Source organism: Oryctolagus cuniculus, chromosome 13 (genome assembly GCF_051225735.1).
Source record: "Oryctolagus cuniculus isolate XC-2025 breed Fujian yellow rabbit chromosome 13, ASM5122573v1, whole genome shotgun sequence".
NCBI lineage: Eukaryota > Metazoa > Chordata > Mammalia > Lagomorpha > Leporidae > Oryctolagus > Oryctolagus cuniculus.
In genome coordinates, this window is record NC_142879.1 from 55,103,189 (window position 1) to 55,121,728 (window position 18,540).

An 18,540-nucleotide genomic window follows, 5' to 3' on the forward strand; every position below is an offset into this window, starting at 1 on the left:
GGAGACCCAGATTGAGTTGCCAGTTCCCAGCTTTGGCCTGGCTCCCACCCTGGTTGTTATAGGCATCTGGGGAATGAACCAGCAGACAGGAGCTGTCTGTCTGTCTCTGTCTCTCTATATTTCCATAATAATAATAATTCCTAACTCTCTAGCAGCATTGCCTAATGAAGTATTATGTGTCTAGTTCTGGGGAACTGGGTTCTCTACCAGCACTGTGGGAACTAAAGCAAATAACTTTATCAAGCTACAGAATGAGGGGCTGGCCTGAAAGACAACTATGGGCCATTTACATCTAAAATACTGTGAGTTTCTTTTTCTTTCATACTTTTCTAATGTGCTTTAATAAGAAGAAAAGTATAATTATTTAAATGATAAAAAACAACTTAAAAAGCACCTACATTTGAGTAAATACATTCTAAGGAGTTCCCTCTATTTTCTTTCATATATATATATATATATATATATATATTTTTTTTTTTTTTTACAGGCAGAGTGGACAGTGAAAGAGAGAGAGAAAGGTCTTCCTTTTCCATTGATTCACCCAACAATGGCCACTGTGGCCAGAGCGCTGCAGTCGGTGTACTGCGCTGATCTGATGGCAGGAGCCAGGTGCTTCTCCTGGTCTCCCATGCAAGTGCAGGGCCCAAGGACTTGGGCCATTCTCCACTGCACTCCCTGGCCACAGCAGAGAGCTAGACTGGAAGAGGAGCAACCGGGACAGAATCTGTAAAGATTTATTTATTTTATTTGAAAGTCAGAATTACAGAGAGGGGAGAGACAGAGATATCTTTGATTCACTGGTTCACTTCCCAAATGGCCACAATGGGAGCCAGGATTTTCGACCAGGTCTCCCATGTGGATGCCGGGGCCCAAGGACTTGGGCCATCTTCTACTGCTTTCTCAGGTGCATCATCAGAGAACTGGATCACAAATGGAACAGCCAGAACTAAAACTAGCACCTATAAGGGATACTGGAGTTGCAGGTGGCGACTTAACCCACTACACCACGATGCACACCTGTCCCCACCCCACCCCCCATTTTCTTAAAGAATAACTGAAGCTGGTGCCGCGGCTTACTAGGCTAGTAATCCTCCGCCTGCGGCACTGGCACCCCGGGTTCTAGTCCCGGTCAGGGTGCCGGATTCTGTCTCGGTTGCTCCTCTTCCAGTCCAGCTCTCTGCTGTGGCCCGGGAAGGCAGTGGAGGATGGCCCAAGTGCTTGGGCCCCTGCACCTCATGGGATACCAGGAGGAAGCACCTGGCTCCTGGCTTCGGATTGGTGCAGCGCAACGGCCACAACGCGCCGGACTTAGCGGCCATTTGGGGGGTGAACCAATGGAAGGAAGACCTTTCTCTCTGTCTATCTCTCACTGTCTAACTCTGTCAATAAATAAATGAATAAATAAAAAATAAAGAAAGAATATCTGAAACATAAAAATATTCTTGGAAGACTTTGATGAAGAGATGAGTAACAGCGCACATGAAACTATAAGAATAAACTTGATGTGGTCATACCTTCAAAATGTGAAAGCCAACTATGCATTTTTGTTTGATCAACACCTGATGAATCATGGAAAGCCCATTACAATTTTCTAGTTCATGTACTCTCTGTTGGTTGTATTTAATTAATGAGAGTAGAACTCGCAGTGCTAGTGCTTGAGTTTCTTCACAGCTACTGAGTTCAACAACCTAAAAAAAAGTAGATGCATTTTTCTCTTATATGTTGAGAATAAAAATTTAACATATTGTCTGCTGTTCTACAATTTCAATCCATCAGTTTCTATGACAGTATATTTTTAAATGTATGTACTATAACTACAAATGTGGAGAAACAAAACTGGGAGAAAGGCATAAATCCCATGTTTTCTAGTCTCTCAAATATACTTCTATGAACAAGCTAAAATAACGTTAACAACCTTAGAGGTCAGTGGCATTTTATAATAGTGACCTGAAACATAAGAAAAATGCTTCAAGTTTTCAATAAATCAGTCAATCAACAAATAGGCTCTGCATTACATGCTGTGGGAGACAAGAAGTTAAAAGGCATTTTCCAAGGCATCTTCAAAAAGTTTGTGAAAAATGCTTATTATGAAAAACTAATGCATGGATTTGAAAATTTTAGCACCAAAACATCTTTTTTTTTTTTTTTTTTTTGACAGGCAGAGTGGACAGTGAGAGAGACAGAGACAGAGAGAAAGGTCTTCCTTTGCCGTTGGTTCACCCTCCAATGGCCGCCACGGCTGGCACGCTGCGGCCGGTGCACCACGCTGATCCGATGGCAGGAGCCAGGTACTTAACCTGCTCTCCCATGGGGTGCAGGGCCCAAGTACTTGGGCCATCCTTCACTGCACTCCTGGGCCACAGCAGAGAGCTGGCCTGGAAGAGGGGCAACTGGCAAAGACTCCAGCGCCCTGACCGGGACTAGAACCCGGTGTGCCGGCACCGCTAGGTGGAGGATTAACCTATTGAGCCGTGGCGCCAGCCCAAAACTTATCTTTTAATTCCATTTTCCATAAACTTTTTGAAGTTCCTTGTGCCTGCCTTGTAAGGCCTACTGAAAAGTTGAAGATATAGGACACACAAGCAAAAACCACATCCTGTGCCTTGTACTTCAGATGAACCACTATTTTCTGACAGCTACTAAAAGAAACACACACCTATTAACAGGACAAAAGGCAAAAAAGAATGGGACAATAAGAATGCCTGAGGACCACAGAAACCAGTTCTGACCCTTCTCTGCTAGAATTAGGGACATGTAACAGAAGAAGAGACAAATCCTGGAAACCAAGGATGAAGACTAGGGTTGAGCAGAGGCAAAACAGAGGTAAAGGCCTAAAATAAAAATTGATGGTGCAACTGGATGCTGCAGGTTGCTTCTCTAGCTGGACCACGGAGATTAAGTTTAAAAGAGAAGCTATATACATGTAAGGTTTTTTAAGGAAAATGATTTTTTTTTGTAGATGAGGAGAAAGGATACTGAACAAATTTCTAAGTTTTAAAGGTGAAAACATACTTTAATAGTCTTATTATCAAGATCTTACACGTAGGTAAGATAAGATATAATCCTTTTCTCTAAGATTTCATCACTGTGTAACAGTAATCAACAAAATTATATTCAATATTTTGATGTCAGAGGAAAAAAACAAGGCTATACGTTTTGAAATCATACAAAAGTTTTACAAAATTCAAAAAATATTGATGAGAAATTAAACAAGGAACTTTTAATTTTAAAACACTAGAGTAGGGGCTAGAATTATGGTGCAGTGGGTTAAGCTGGTTCGTGTTCCTGCTGCTCCACTTCCAGGACCCAGAGGAAGCTCCTGGCTCTTGATCAGCTCAGCTCTGGCCGTTTGGGAAGTGAGCTAGCAGATGGAAGACCTCTCTCTCTATCCTACCTCTCTCTGTGACTCTTGTCTTTCAAATAAATAAAATAATATTAATAATAATAAAAAGATGGTCCAAGTACCTGAGCCCCTGTTACCCACGTAGGAGTCCCAGAAGAAACTCCTGGTTCCTGGCTTCTGCCTGGCCCAGCCCTGGCCCTTGCAGCCATTTGAGGAGTGAACCAGTAGATGGCAGATCTCTCTCTCTCTCTGTTGCTCCCTTTCTCTCTGTAACTCCGCCTTTCGAATAAATAAAATCTTTAAAAAAAGAAAACACTAGGGGAAAATCTATTTAACAAGATACTAAATGCAAAAAAAAAAAAAAAGTATATTAAAGGAGAAGGAAAGACAGTTTACAGAGTATAGTGGGTCAAATGCTAACAGTAACAAATACCAATTATGCCTCTTAAGGCAAAATTAATCAAAGGTGGGCCCATTGAAAGAAAGAAAGCCAGTTAGGGAGACAATGTGAAAATCGCAATAATATTGTAGTTATTATACTTAGGGATAAAATGAAGAGGACATTATGAAGATGACGCAAGATGAAAGCTGCTTCAATGAAACAGAGATATGGACTCTGAGGAAACAGAAATGGTTCACAGCAAAGTGAGACTATTTGTGTCTCCTGTTACAGATTTCAGCAACGCATGAAATAGTCAATATAGCTACTGACTGCCAACTTTGTGTCAGGGAAGATACTGTTCCTGCCTTCAAATAACTAAACAGAAAAGATAATTAAATGACTTGTTTTAAAATGGTATTTACAGCTTGAGTCAAACTTTCTGTACTTCTCTTCTTTCAAAATACTTCAAACCCAAATAAATTACATTTTTAGAATCTACCTTGTCTTTTTTTCTCCCTACATTGGAAATTTTTAAGGAATACGTTTCAAAAACTTTATTTTATAAAAACATTTATTTTGTGTCACTACTACAGCACTTACAACTTTAAATCTCATACATTTAACAGTTAATTGTTTCAGTTATATTTCTGGATATTAGAAAACTCCTAAAATATTCTTAAATTAGAAGAAATCTTATGATAAAAAACTAGATGACATCCTTAATGCTACTTTTTTAATCTTAAAAGTTTAACAGTTTTAGCACAGCTTTATTTTTTGTAATCCAAAACACTCTTTATCAATGAATTAAGTCATTTTTCTTTTAAAAAAAATATAGCAATTCTTACCCTAGCAAAGAGAAAAACAAATATACCAGTTCCACCAATCTCATGCAGAATGCCTTGAATAGTTTTACATTCAGTAGGCTGGAGATTCTTTAGAAAATGAGGTTCTAATAAGATGCTTTGAACTTCTTTTGAGCTGAAGGGTCTTTGAGAGAGTTGGGTTTTCATTTGACCTTTAAGTCTAATCACTGGCTCATAGATGGTATACTGAGCAGGACAGTAAGTTGTATAAACAACTGAAAGACTTTCCTGAAACATAAATTATTTTGAAACAAAATTTAAAAGGCATATTATTAATTAGAAAATAAACATCTCAAAGTAAAAACACACACAACTAATCTTTTTCTTTGTTTAAAAAAAAAACAATTGCTAAACAAACAGGAGAAACAAGGCTGTTCCACACAAAGGAAATGATCAGTTTTATTGCAGTTTAGAATATGTATGAAATTAGACATAATTACAACTAATAACTGCTAAGTCTTATACCATACTCATTACACACCAGGCATTGTTCTAAGGATTTACAATATTGAGAACTGTAGGTCAAGTTACCTAAAATTTTTGGTTTTGGATTTGCTCACTGCCTGGCTTCTCGTTTGAAAATGACTCTAAACTAGGTCTTCCCACTCTGGCAAAAAAAAAAAAAAAAAAAGACCTAAATGAAAGATCTCTGTGAGTGAGATCCCAGTGGAAAGAACAGGTCTTCAAAGAAGGAGGTACCTTTCTCTGAAGGGAGGAGAGAACCTCCACTTTGACCATGGCCTTGTCTAAACAAGATAAGAGTCGGAGAACTCAAAAGGCTTCCATAGCCTTGGAAACTCATGACTGGAGCATAGGGAGATTACTGATGCCATAAACAGGAGTGTCAATTTGTAAAGTCAACAACAGGAGTCACTGTGCACTTACTCCTCATGTAGGATCTCTGTCCTTAATGTGCTGTACATTGAGATTTAATGCTATAATGAGTACTCAAACAGTATATTTCACTTTGTGTTTCTATGGGGGTGCAAACTGTTGAAATCTTTACTTAATGTATACTAAACTGATCCTCTGTAAAAAAAAAAAAAAAGAAAAAGAAAGAAATGATCAATTCCCAACTTGGCTCTCACTGGGATTAAACATGACAATAGGTCTGATCTGATTTCATCATCATTTAAAAAATCATCTATTATTTTTCACTTTATGTTTCTGTGTGGGAGCAAACTGTTGAAATCTTTACTTAATGTATACTAAACTGATCTTCTGTAGATTAAGAGAATCGAAAATGAATCTTGATGTGAATGGAAGGGGAGAGGGAGTGGGAAAGGGGAGGGTTGCGGGTGGGAGGGACGGTATGGGGGGGAAGCCATTGTAATCCATAAGCCGTACTTCGGAAATTTATATTCATTAAATAAAAGTTAAAAAAAAAAAAACTAGGTCTTCCTACTAGAATAAAATCCCAGACTCTTATCAAAGTTAACTAAAAGTAATTAGAAGTTTGAATATTTCTCTCATGCAGAGGGTAGTTTCAATCATTTTCTAGTTCCCTGCCAAACTTCCCTAAGCTACTTTAAAAATTAAAGTAAATTTTAAAAGTAGAATGTATTTTGAAGAAGGAAACAAAAACAAACAAACAAACAAACAAACAAACAAAAAAAAAGAATGTATTTTGAAGTACTCTTGTAGCAGCAGCTGCCAACCCCAGGCTCACAGAAATAAGACACATTCAGTGTCTTTCACAGAAGTCAGTGTGGCTATAATCATTTACAACCCGCAGCAACTGAAAAACAGTTTTGTCAGAGATATGTCTGTATAGCAACTAGACCAACTACACAGTTTGCTGCATGTGATAGTGTTGGAAAAATAAAGTCTCAGACTGCAGTAACATTCAGTAAAAAGCTGACATCATACCTTGACAGGCAAGCACCACCTCTGCCTGACCACTCTTTCATGACCTCACAACCCCAAACTACTAGTCAGGCTTAGTGAATTTGCTTTCAAAACAGTTTTCCTATAAAAACCTTAGAATTTTCATTTGTGATAATTTCTGCTGAATTTTATGACTTATATGACCTATGTTATTTTCAGGAAAAATAAAAGTATAAAGGAGACAATGCTTAAAATGAGAGTTAAACAAACACTTGTGTAAGCTCCTCATTTTCACTAATGCAGAAATTTTAAAAAGTGTGGTCCCCAAACATCACCACCTAAGAACTTAGTAAAAGTATAAGTTCCTGGGCCATATTTCAGGCCTGAATTGCTCATGCCCAACAATCTACGTTTTAACAAGCTCTTGGGGTGACTGTGATACATACTCAAGTTTGAGAACCATTTCTTTATAGCATCTTTTCTCAATGCTGGAATGGGATGGGATACTAATTTGTTATACAGTAGTGCTCATGCACTGTAGAACATTTAACATCCCTGGCCCCCACCATCCCCAATCACCATTTTAAAATATTCTTTTGAGAAAAAATTAAGTTATATGCCTAATGTCAGAGCTTTATTTAAATTCTATAGTTATCTACTCTGCATATTTTGCTACAGATGTGTAGTTTCACAGAAACACAAGAAGGAGGAATACAGTTTCATGGCCAGATTTACCAGTTTTTTGTAGGTCTCCTAAGATTATGATTCAACATGAGCTATAATGAAAAACCCCAGCAGTAGTTCCTAAACTGTAGAATAAAACATTACAACAATGTATAAAAAGCAACAGATTCTCACATCAACTGGAATTAGCGACACTTAGAAAGCAAAATTCCTAGTTGTTACTGATACAAATATGTTTTCTAAAACCTCATTACATGTAATCTATAAATGAACATCATATTTTATAATTAACATTTTGTAAGCATGTAAAGTAAATGCAATGAGCAATGTTTTTTATGTGTATGTCAGGCCAGCTAGTTATATTTTCTGTATATAACTGTATCAACATTTTCCCTGAATGATCAGTAGGTATGAAATAAACTAAAACCTGAAACAAATTTTGACTAGAGACCAAAGTGTTTCAGATGTTTTCAAAAAGAAACATTCTAAGAAAAGAAAGTGCTAAGGAACAAAATGAAAAACTTTAGATCTAATTTACCACTAATTGTACATTTCAGTAAATATACCTACATTTCAATAAATACAACTACATACAGTTACTATAAAGTTAAAACTTATACAATTGAAACTTACAATTAAGAGACCAATGTCCATATCTTTCTTGGTCATAAAAAGTTGTCTGATTTCTTCACACCGCAAAATTTCTTTATTAATGTACCTGGAGTAGTCATTTACTGGCTTGCCGTATTTACATGGCATGATAGAAGTATGGTTGGGTCCACAAGCATATAGATAAAATGCCTCTTGTGAACCAATCTTAGCTCCTGAATAGCAAAAAAATAAAGTTATTTAAAACACTCTAACCAGAACTTTTCATTAAAAGAGGAAACATTTTATTTTTGCCAAATTATTTCAGTTGTTTACTCTATCTCACAAAATATATAGCTTCAATTTGTAAGTTAATAAGAAAATTACCTGTGAAAACTACAATGGAAGATTAATATATACAAAGTTTAATTGTGAAGCTCTTGATAAAAATTAATAAAATTTCTATGGGTTCCTTAAGCTACAAAACAGGCTTTTGGTTTGGTTTGCTTTGTTTTTTGAAAAAATGGAAACTGTGAGTAAATTCCATTTTATTTTTTTATTTTTATTTTTTTAATTCCATTTTAATATTAAATTTGAAATGATATTTTTATTCTTTCCTGCCTATTCAATGAATACTATCTGGATACTAGCAAGTGTGCCAGGTTTAATGACTTTTTTTTAAAAACCATGTTTCATTTTTCCCTAAAATTTTCTGTCTGTATATATATATATATATATATACTAATATAAATAAAAGAGACAACCATTCTTCTAAGGTTACTAGTTATAATATTGCATTTTTCAGGATTGTAAAATAATGTTGACTTAATATAAGCTTCTCTTTTTTAGGGGTGGGGCAGGGAAGGGGATGTATTTTTACATTAAACATATATATCAATTATAAAACACATCTAGATTACAAAAATGTTAAGATACTTTAAAATGTACCTTAATTTTATTAACGAATAAAATCATTAATTCATACAGGTGAAAGAACAGAGATCAATATTTTAGCCAAGGTTATTTGTTAACTGCAAGAAAATCTTTTGAAAATGCTTCAAAGAGGAAAACATACCATTGAAGAGAAGCAAATTTCCCAGGTCCCATTTTCCAGCCAATTGCAAAAACTCTTCTTGGGATGATAAACAATGTCCAATCATGCAAAATGTTTTATTGCTATCAGACGACAAACTTGTTTTTCTTGGAAGCACAAAATCCAAAGGAACATCAGACTTTCTATATTAAAAACAAAGTTAAATCATTGGTTTCAGGGAGTACTACTACTAAGAATTCTTAAAGGATTTATTTATTTATTTAATGATGGGAAACTCATTAACAACTTATTAACTCATTAACAACTTCTATTCATTCAGTATCAGATGGGTGGTGATAGGGAGGGTGAATAGGACTGATTCTGTGGTCTCTTGGTCAGAGGTACTGGCAGTTCTGAGGGCAGTTACCTGAAGATTCTACAATGGACCATGGAATGTGTGATCAGACATCTACTTCAAGTTTTGTTTTCCATTTGACTTCTGCATATGAGCCTTCCTGGTTTACAGGCACAAACCAACCACTTTCCCTAATTTTATCAAGAAGTCTCTTTTTGGCAAAACATTCCTAAAGTTTCATATTCTCTATAAGGTTTTTGAAGACAAATCAGAAAAGCTTTACTCTGGTGGCCACAGAAATGACAATGCTTTTTGCATTTCCTACTTTTTCAATGCTAAGTAATTACAGAACTTTTGATTACAACGCTTTTTGCCTTCACTGATAAAGGTTCCAGGATAGAGTCCCAGAAAAGTAAAGAATCTCACAGATAGACACCCTCAAACCAGGAAGACTTCCTATCTAGTTAAACTGCTGATTACCAAGCTCTGTCCTATTTTAGGAATGTCTTAAACTCCATATTAATATAATAACAATAATAAAGACACAGCTTGTGCATAAGATGAAGACTTAGAATAGGCTAACATTGCTAGCTTTTAATGAGAAACTCAACTTTGTATATATTTATTTTAAATTTTCCCCTAAGGTTCTCCATTTTATATTTAACATACACATTTAACTATTTTAATAGGAAATTCTTTAAATAAAAGAAAGAGCTGAGTCAGTCTGGGACTTGTATCTTCTTGAATCAAATAAATGGTTGTGACTGAAACACTACTGCCATCTAATGGCATTATGACTTAATATCATTTTTCTAAAGGTAAAAGAAAACATTTCAAGATGAATGCAAAATAAATCCAACAAACATTAAGTACCTATTACTCATACATTTCTGCTATATTTGTGTGTTGTTTATGAAATAACATTGAATAGAAAATATTAGTAAGTCATTTCTTGGTATCACTATGTATTAATGACACTTGTATTCCTTGTAGAAATTACTCTATAGCTCAGAAACTAAAAATTACAGCACCAAATTTGTCAACAGAATAATACATTTGTCTTTAGTGATTTGCTCACTGTTCTAGTAACTAATGAAATCATTAATTTATACCAACTGGCAAAAAAAAAAAATCTTCAAAGGAATGCAGAAATAGTGGGAGAGTGGAAAACAACAACAAATCCACAAATGCTATATATATGGATGACCATACTCACTAACTTCAGAACTGTCCACAACAAAAACCTAACCTCTCACTCAGAACATGTCCAATAATTCACTTAGGGTCCCTATATCAGTTTGTTATCCTGATTCAGAAAGTGGCTGCAGGTGCAGTACAGCATAGGGTTGTTTGTTTGTTTGTTTGTTTGTTTTGACAGGCAGAGTGGACAGTGAGAGAGAGAGAGAGAGACAGAGAGAAAGGTTTTCCTTTTGCTGTTGGTTCACCCTCCAATGGCCGCCGCGGCCGGCACACTGCGGCCGGCGAATTGCGCTGATCCAAAGGCAGGAGCCAGGTGTTTCTCCTGGTCTCCCATGAGGTGCAGGGACCAAGCACTTGGGCCATCCTCCACTGCACTCCCGGGCCACAGCAGAGAGCTGGACTGGAAGAGGAGCAACCGAGACAGAATCCGGCACCCTGACCGGGACTAGAACCCGGTGTGCCAGCGCCGTAGGCGAAGGATTAGCCTAGTGAGCTGCGGCACCGGCAGCATAGGGTTTTAAAGCATGAGTTCTGTCTAGGGTGACACTCCAGGTTCATGCTTCAATCTTTACTTGTGGCACAGGTAAGTTAAATTATCCATCTCTAGGTCTCAGTTGTCTCATGTAAAGTAGAGATAATAACATACTTACTGCATAGTGCTTTAGGATTCAATAATGTAATCTGCGCAAAATGCTGACTGTAGTACTGGCACATGTTAACAGCTTAAGAAATGAGAGAGACCAGGAGGAGAAAGAGTCTGTCTACTCACAGCTCTATCACCAACTCCAATTGATCTAATCTAAGTTTCTGGAAACAAATTTACTGACTGGCTGTAGCTGCCTTTCAGGTTTAGGTAAGTGTGAAGACAGAACTTTTGGGGCCAGTGCTGTGGCACTGTGGGTAAAGCCACTGTCTGCAGTGACAGCATCCCATATGGGCACCAGTTCTAGTCCTGGCTGTTCCTCTTCTGATCCAGCTCTCTGATATGGCCTGGGAAAGCAGCATAAGATGGACCAAGTCCTTGGACCCTGCACCCACGTGGGAGACCTAGAAGAAACTCCTGGTTCCTGGCTTGAGATCAGCACAGCAGTTGTAGTTGTAGCTATTTGGGGATTGAACCAGAGGATGGAAAACCTCTCTCTCTCTCTGCTTCTGCCTCTCTGTAAATCTGCCTTTCAAATAAATAAACAAATCTTAAAAAAAAAATCTCACGGAAAATGGAATGTGAAGATAAGTTTATAAAAAAAGAACTTTCCAGATAGCATTTTATTTGGAATATGGAAATTAGTCATTAATTTGCATGTTCAGGCATTTAAAAATAATTTTATGTATTTGAAAGGCAGACACAGAGACAGAGACCGATCTTTCATCTGCTGGTTCATTCCCCCAAAATGCTCACAAGAGCTGGGGTTGGGCCAGGCCAATTCTAAGAGGCTAGAACTCAATCCAGGTCTCACACATGGGTGTCAGGGACCCAGCTACTTGAGCCATCACCTGCTCATGTACCTCCTAGGGTATACATCAGCAGGAAGCTGAAATTGGGAGTGGAGCTGGAACACAAACCCAGGTTCTATTATATGGAATGTGGGTGATCCGAGTAGCAATTTAACTAGTAGGCCAATGCCTGCTTCCATGATTTTTTTTTTAATTGAATAAAACAAAACCCTCTCAAAGCCTGTTCTCTCCAGTGGTAGATCTTGCGGACTGGCTACCCTTCTCTATTATTGAGGCTTGACAGCTGTAAGCAATCAATACCTGCAGCCTCCTGCACTAGTGCCTAGCACGCAATAATTCCTCAATAGATATGAGATGACTGAACAAAGGAATGAATAAAAATAGATTACTTGGGCCAGCATTGCAGCATAGCAGGTTAGGCCACCACCTACAGTACTGGAATTCCATATGGGTGTCTGAGTCCAGGCTGCTCAGCGTCCAATACAGCTCCTTGCCTGGGAAAGCAGTGAAGATGGCTCAAGTCCTTAGGCCCCACACCCACGTGGGAGACCTGGGTGAAGCTCCTGGCTTCAGCCTGGCCCAGCCTCGGCCGTTGCAGGCATTTGGGGGTGAACAGCAGATGACAGATCTCTCTCTATGCCTCTGCTTCCTCTCTGTAACTCTTTCAAATAAATAAATCTTAAAAAAACATATTACTTTGTGCTAAAGATATATACTACTTCTGTGGTCTAATCTAGTTTGAGGGATTTTTGAGAGCACTAGGAGATAATGTGTATAAAAAACCTAGTCAAAGAGCTACACAATAATTACTACTCAGTGTATTACGTTCCCTTTGATTAAATCTAGACTTACCAGCTTAGCATTCAAAATTTCCTGTCAGGTATCTTCACCATATTCATTTATTTTTCTTTCTCATTCAACTTAGGCTCTTCCAGCTATCTTGATTATCTCCCACGCTATCCTAGTTTGAAGTTCTGTGTCCTCTTTCATAATATCTCATTCAATAAAATACTTCCTAACTCATACAAATAATTCAGGGTTCAAGTTTAAATTGAGATATTCTACAAAATGTTAAATCACACATACTCTGCCTGACTATGTCACCTGGCATATTTCTAGGCTCCTACTTAAATCTATCTCCTGATACAATGGTTTATATTTTTCTCTTGTAATTCTGATTTTTTTAAAGTCTAATTTAGGTAATAGCCTTATCAGCCATTTGAAATATTTCCTTGTGATTTTTATAATATATGTGCTTGAGAGACAAAATTATAGATTCTGTTCCTTGATCTAATAATACTACATATAATGCTTAAATGTCCAGGTTTTCTGTATTTTCCTTAAGCAGAAATATTAAGGGCTGGCATTGTGGTGTAGTGTGTTAAGCTGCCACCTGCAATGTCAGCATCCCAGATGGCAACCAGTTTATGTCTTGGAATTTCCACTTCTGATCCAGCTCTCTGCTAATGCACCTGGGAAAACAGTGGAGGGTAGCCCAATTACTTGGGTCCCTGCAACCAGTATGGGAGACTTGGATGAAGCTTGTGGCCTGGTCTAATGCGAGCTACTGTGGCCATTTGGTGAGTAAACCTGTGGATGAAAAATTTCTCTCTCCCTCTTTCTGCAACTTATTTATTATTTTAAATAATAAATAAATTAATTAATTAAAATTTAAAATCCTAAATATTAGCTTCAATAATTACTTCTATGGGAGATTTATTTTATTTGAAAATGATAAATTAAAAAAAATCCAATTCTGATACAAATTCTTTTTATTAATATATAGTAAATTTTCAGTACAGTTTTTTATAATCCATTTCAGGAGTTATCATGGATTAATTAAATTTAAAGATACAACTGAGATTAGAATGTGTCTTTTCTAAAAATGTTTCTTACCTCTGTCCAGACACCCATATGGAGATTTTTCCATGAATATTCTTTTTGCCTTGGGGCTGCTGTAAATAGGTGAGTACTAGGTGTTGCCATTTGCTTGGGAGAAAAACATTCTCCTGTGATTCAACCTGAGCTAGTAAAACAGCTTTCATATCATCATTTGAATCCATGCAGACACTACAGAAAAACAGAAAAGGCATAAGTTTAAAACATGAAAATTCTTACCTCAGTATTTAACATATGAGTAGTAACTACAATTCTAAAGATTGAGAAATTAAAAATGAGTTCTTCACAATAAACTACTTTTAAAAGTCAAAACATTTATTTCACATCAAAATCTGCTTATTTTATTCTATTATTACCTTAATTGATGAATGAAAATAGGTTAGGCTCATTGGCTGGTGTTAATAATTTAGGAAATAATTTTCAGAATTTAGTTTGTAACCAATGTTTATTATTTATATACTCATGGCCTTTTAAGAAACTACATTGTAATATTTGATTCATAGAAAAAAATAAACATTTATTGTACCTAAATGTCCAAATTCCAGTTGTATTAGAGGTCTAACCTTCTTTGAGGGATTACCAAAAGAATGAAGATATGATATATATAATATTTATAATGTTTACAAATCATATATTCCCAAATGACATGTTGATTTCTTTAGCTATGATTTTTATACAAACTGTCATAATATTCATAATCATTCAGAACAAATAAACGACTTGTATCTATACTACTTAAAGATAGGAAAAGAGTACAAAAACTTACTAGATAGTGGCTATTAAATATATAAAATTTACATGAAAAACACATCTATTAATAGCAACATCTTAAGACCACTGCAATCTGAGAGAATATTTCTGGAGAATAAGAGTTCAATTAAGTAGCTGATCTAAAATCTAACAGAATTAACATAATCTATTTTAGAGCTTATCTATAGGTTTGAGGGTAGAAAAACATACTGTTACAAAAACGATATTAATAACTATTAGAAAGCGTCTTCTTTTTTAAAGATTTTTCTTTTTCGCTAAAATGATTTTTACTAGAAGATTTCACATCAATGCCTCTTACATGAATTATTCAAATACATGATCTATTCATTAGGGGTTCAGGATAATCAATACCGAAAGATAAAAGTGCCATTATGGGGATCAGCCCACACTTGGATCATCAACGCTTTGGATCCCAGTGAAATTATATGAATACAGCCTTCTTCTATAAGTCTTTCACCAGGATGTATGTATTCTGCACTTTCTGGTCTGTCATTGTCTATGAGAAAAAGATATCAGAAATGATCAGTAAAATAGTTAATGAAAATTGACTGGAAAAGTGAATTTGAAAGAATACAAAGCATGGTTGTTCATTTGTAGTAGACTATTTTACACAAAACGTCTGAACCTGGCCTATTCTGAACAATGATATTTCCAAAGCTTAGATGTTAACTCAAAAAAAGAATGGGGATGAATTATAGTAATTGAATGTCTTAAAGTTTTCTAACTTTTAAAAATACATAATAACTGAGGACAATTTTGAGCATGGCAAGACTGCTGTAAAGTCACTATAATGAACTCTTTTAAATCTATACCAAGCTTCTTTTAGCTTCTTTTGTCAATTGGATTAAGCCACTTTAACTTCATTAATCTTGGTGTCATTTGCCTCATACTACTAAAAATCATCCTAAATTTATTATAATGGCATGATTTTTTATAAAGCTTATCATATTAAAAATCTTTCTGAAAAATTCTACTATCTGAATATAGTACATATTTAGACTCTTCAGTGAGTGAACATCGAACGTAATTGCTACATGATTCTGAAACTTTATCTACATTATTGTTTCCTCAAGGCAAGCTAAGATCAGTGCTTATAGATTTTGGGTTAGCTGTTTGTTCATCCAGATTTTTCTTTCTCACCATTTAAAACCCAGACAAACCTGAATATATATAATGACTTAACTGCTCTACAATGCATATGGGTTTATGCAAAGCTATATTAACATAAATAAAAATATAACCTATGTGTCTAAAGGCTCAGACTTTTAGAGAAGAGGATTATTACTTGATATTATATTATATAAATATTAGTTGCCATTTTTCAACAGGTAAAATCATCACCAATTTTTAAAATATTCCCTCTAGCAATGACAATAATCCTAAAAAAGAAAAGTTAAAAGTAATTTTGAGAACTACTGTCAAAGATACAAATAGAAAACTCCTAAAAGTGTCATTAGATTTTGCTACCTAAGAAATAGTATGGCATGTGATAGTAGTGATAATGATGCAGTCTAAAGTGCATTGAGCCTATTCTAGGTGCATAACTACTCAGAAAGAACTCCTATCTCATGTGACATTAAAGAAAAGTGTCTTCATAGAAAATCTGAACTTGTACTAACAAGACTACAACAAACATTGGTTTATAGTTAGAAACTGTAGAGTAGATATTTCTTAACCTAATATCTTAACAGATAATTTTTAACCTAATGTACACATAATCTTTTGAGGTAAATATTATTATTTCCATTTTGGGGGAGACAGAATTGAGGCACTGAAAGATTAAATAACTTGCTCAAAGGCACAGTTGTTTTAATGGCAAAAGATGTGGTTATTGCTGTATTGTTTTCTTTATTTCCTTCCAAAAGTTTTTAAGTATCTACTACGCAAAATTATCTTTCTATAATGTATGTTCTCTGACACTTTAAAAGTTTTTAAAGGTCCTAATTCTTATTTTTCTCAGGTCATTGAGGTTATCCATTTTGTAAGAGACTATTTACATTGGGATTGTCCATATTAAAATGTGAAAAAGTAATCCACATAGATTATAGTAGAGAAGTGAGGTTTAAGCTTTGAATTAAAGACAAATGAAATTAACTCCTTTTCTATAACTTATCTGCTAAATAATCTGGTCACTGCTTAACTTCACCTACAAATTCAGACAATGTGATCACTTACCTTACTGACTCAATTGCTTTAAAACACATTTGGAAAGAGATGAGTGAAGTTATGCACATACAAAGAGCTCAACGCACATTAGAAGCAGCAGCATCAATACTATCCCATGTAATATCAGTTCAGAGCTACTGATTCTTAGGTGGCGAAATTCAAACCACAAAAGGAAGTTCTACAACTATTTGAAATATTACAAATTATTTTCTGAAATTTTTAAAAATGTTTAGCTTCCTACACTAATCCATAAAAATACATAAAGTATTATGCTATGTTAATAATATGGAAAGGTGTCTGTGGAAAAAATGGATTCTGATCTCCAAACATGGATAGCAGATAACATCTTCTACTTCAATCTTGCCAGTGTCATTAAGGATTTTCCTTTCTATTTATAGGGCAATGAAATCAGACACTAGTAGAGGTCTACTGTCCTGAAACAGATGCTTCAATGGCTGAGAATTGTGGGAAGAAGAATTATTAAGGCCTGACTCTCCATGTATGTTTAAAACTACACATTTGCATCATCCAGTCATTTCATTGATTCCACAGACCCTAGAAATTATCCTACCTAGCTTACTTCTCATCACCATAAGCTTCTTTTTAATAGGGTTTCTTTCTACCCTTGTGATATAGGAAGAAGACATAGTTTGGTGGTAACATAATAGTGATTCTTTAGTTATACAAATTATTAGAATGAACTTTTTTTTGAGAGGCAGAGAGAAAGTGGGGCAACAGAGAAAGAATGCTCCCATCTGCTAGTTTACTCCCCTAATGCCTACAACACTAAGGAGGGGCCAGGTTGAAGCTGGGAGACAGCAACTCAACCAAGTCTCCCATGTGGGTGGCAGAGATCCAACTACTGTTACTCCTTGGGTCTGCATTAGGAAGTTGATATCAGAGTGAAGTTGGTACTTGAACCCAAGTACTCTGATATGGAATTACAGCCTCTTAACCACTGGGCCAAAGGCCTAGGGACTGGAATAAAATTTATTATAACTTTGGAGAATTGACTGATGGATTTAAACACTCTGTGACAGGAACTAGGAGAGGGGCATTGGAGGAAGACAAAGAAGGGAAGGAGAACTTGAAATAAAATAAAGAAGCAAGGAATGGGGCTAATAGGCGTTGGGAAACAGCAGACAGAAGAGTGGCTATAGAGTTGTATCCTTGCCTTTTCTAATATCAGGAGCCACCCTGATCCAATAATGGGACCAGGAAAGGTGCAAGAAATGGGACTGATGATCCCAGCAGCACTCTACCAAAAGATCAAAGTACAGAAAGAAAAGGAGATTTGAAGGCTACCTGACAGTTCAGACTTTGGTAAGTCAAGGCCTGGCAGCCCTAAATAAGGCAAGTAAGGTGAAGAATGTATCAAGAGCAAACTAGAATATTGTTGTCTATTCTTTAATGCACAACCAAAACTGCCATCTACAAATATTAGTGTGTAATTCAGATAAACTTATCATACCTGTTCCGTCAAAACTGCTGTCTTGTAAGATTAACGATTTGTTTCTTTTCTTTATCTTCTTTCTTTTTTCTGAATTACTCTCAGATTCATGGATACACTCCACATTAAACCACAATGAAATGCTGAAACCTTCTGATAGGTGTGGCCAGCAGTTTTGCCCCAGCAATGGCAAGTGAATTGGAGCTATGTGCCAAGAGGAAAGCAACCGATGGGGAAAACTTTCTCTATCCGTCTCTTTCTTGCTTCGTGAAATTCGTGCTCTTCTCAATAATCCCATGGCCCTACTGTTTAGAATCCCAGGACACTTTTGTGAAGGAACACCATTGCTTAAATTTGGGGTATGCAGTAAAGGGAAGGTTAGATACTGTGAAGGACTCATAGTAATATCACTTTCAACAATTTTCAGAATACCCAGAAGAAGAATTTCCTAGAGAAAAAGAAAAACAGAAGTATACAATCATCTAACAAGGTACATAATAATCTTAAAATTCAGGTTATATGTG

General features: G+C 36.0%; 1 protein-coding gene across 16 annotated transcripts in view; it reads right to left on the reverse strand.

Annotated features, from left to right (window-relative positions):
* The window catches only part of LYST (lysosomal trafficking regulator), a 229,791-nt gene that overhangs the window by 122,878 nt on the left and 88,373 nt on the right, over positions 1-18,540 (reverse strand). For 13 of the 16 annotated variants that reach the window (XR_016219016.1, XR_016219018.1, XR_016219017.1 and 10 more), the window contains 7 exons: positions 18,038-18,464; positions 14,752-14,896; positions 13,627-13,800; positions 8,763-8,923; positions 7,733-7,923; positions 4,571-4,816; positions 1,515-1,688 (listed from right to left, as the gene is read on the reverse strand). Coding sequence is in view for 12 of the 16 variants with exons in the window: in XM_008268236.5 (XP_008266458.4) it covers positions 1,515-1,688; positions 4,571-4,816; positions 7,733-7,923; positions 8,763-8,923; positions 13,627-13,800; positions 14,752-14,896; positions 18,038-18,464 (1,518 nt within the window). In the remaining 4 variants the exon portion in view is untranslated. Of the gene's footprint in view, positions 1-1,514; positions 1,689-3,465; positions 4,817-7,732; positions 7,924-8,762; positions 8,924-13,626; positions 13,801-14,698; positions 14,897-18,037; positions 18,465-18,540 lie in introns of those variants that run through there. The other 3 variants (XM_089311622.1, XM_089311621.1, XM_089311620.1) reach the window with 2 other exon arrangements.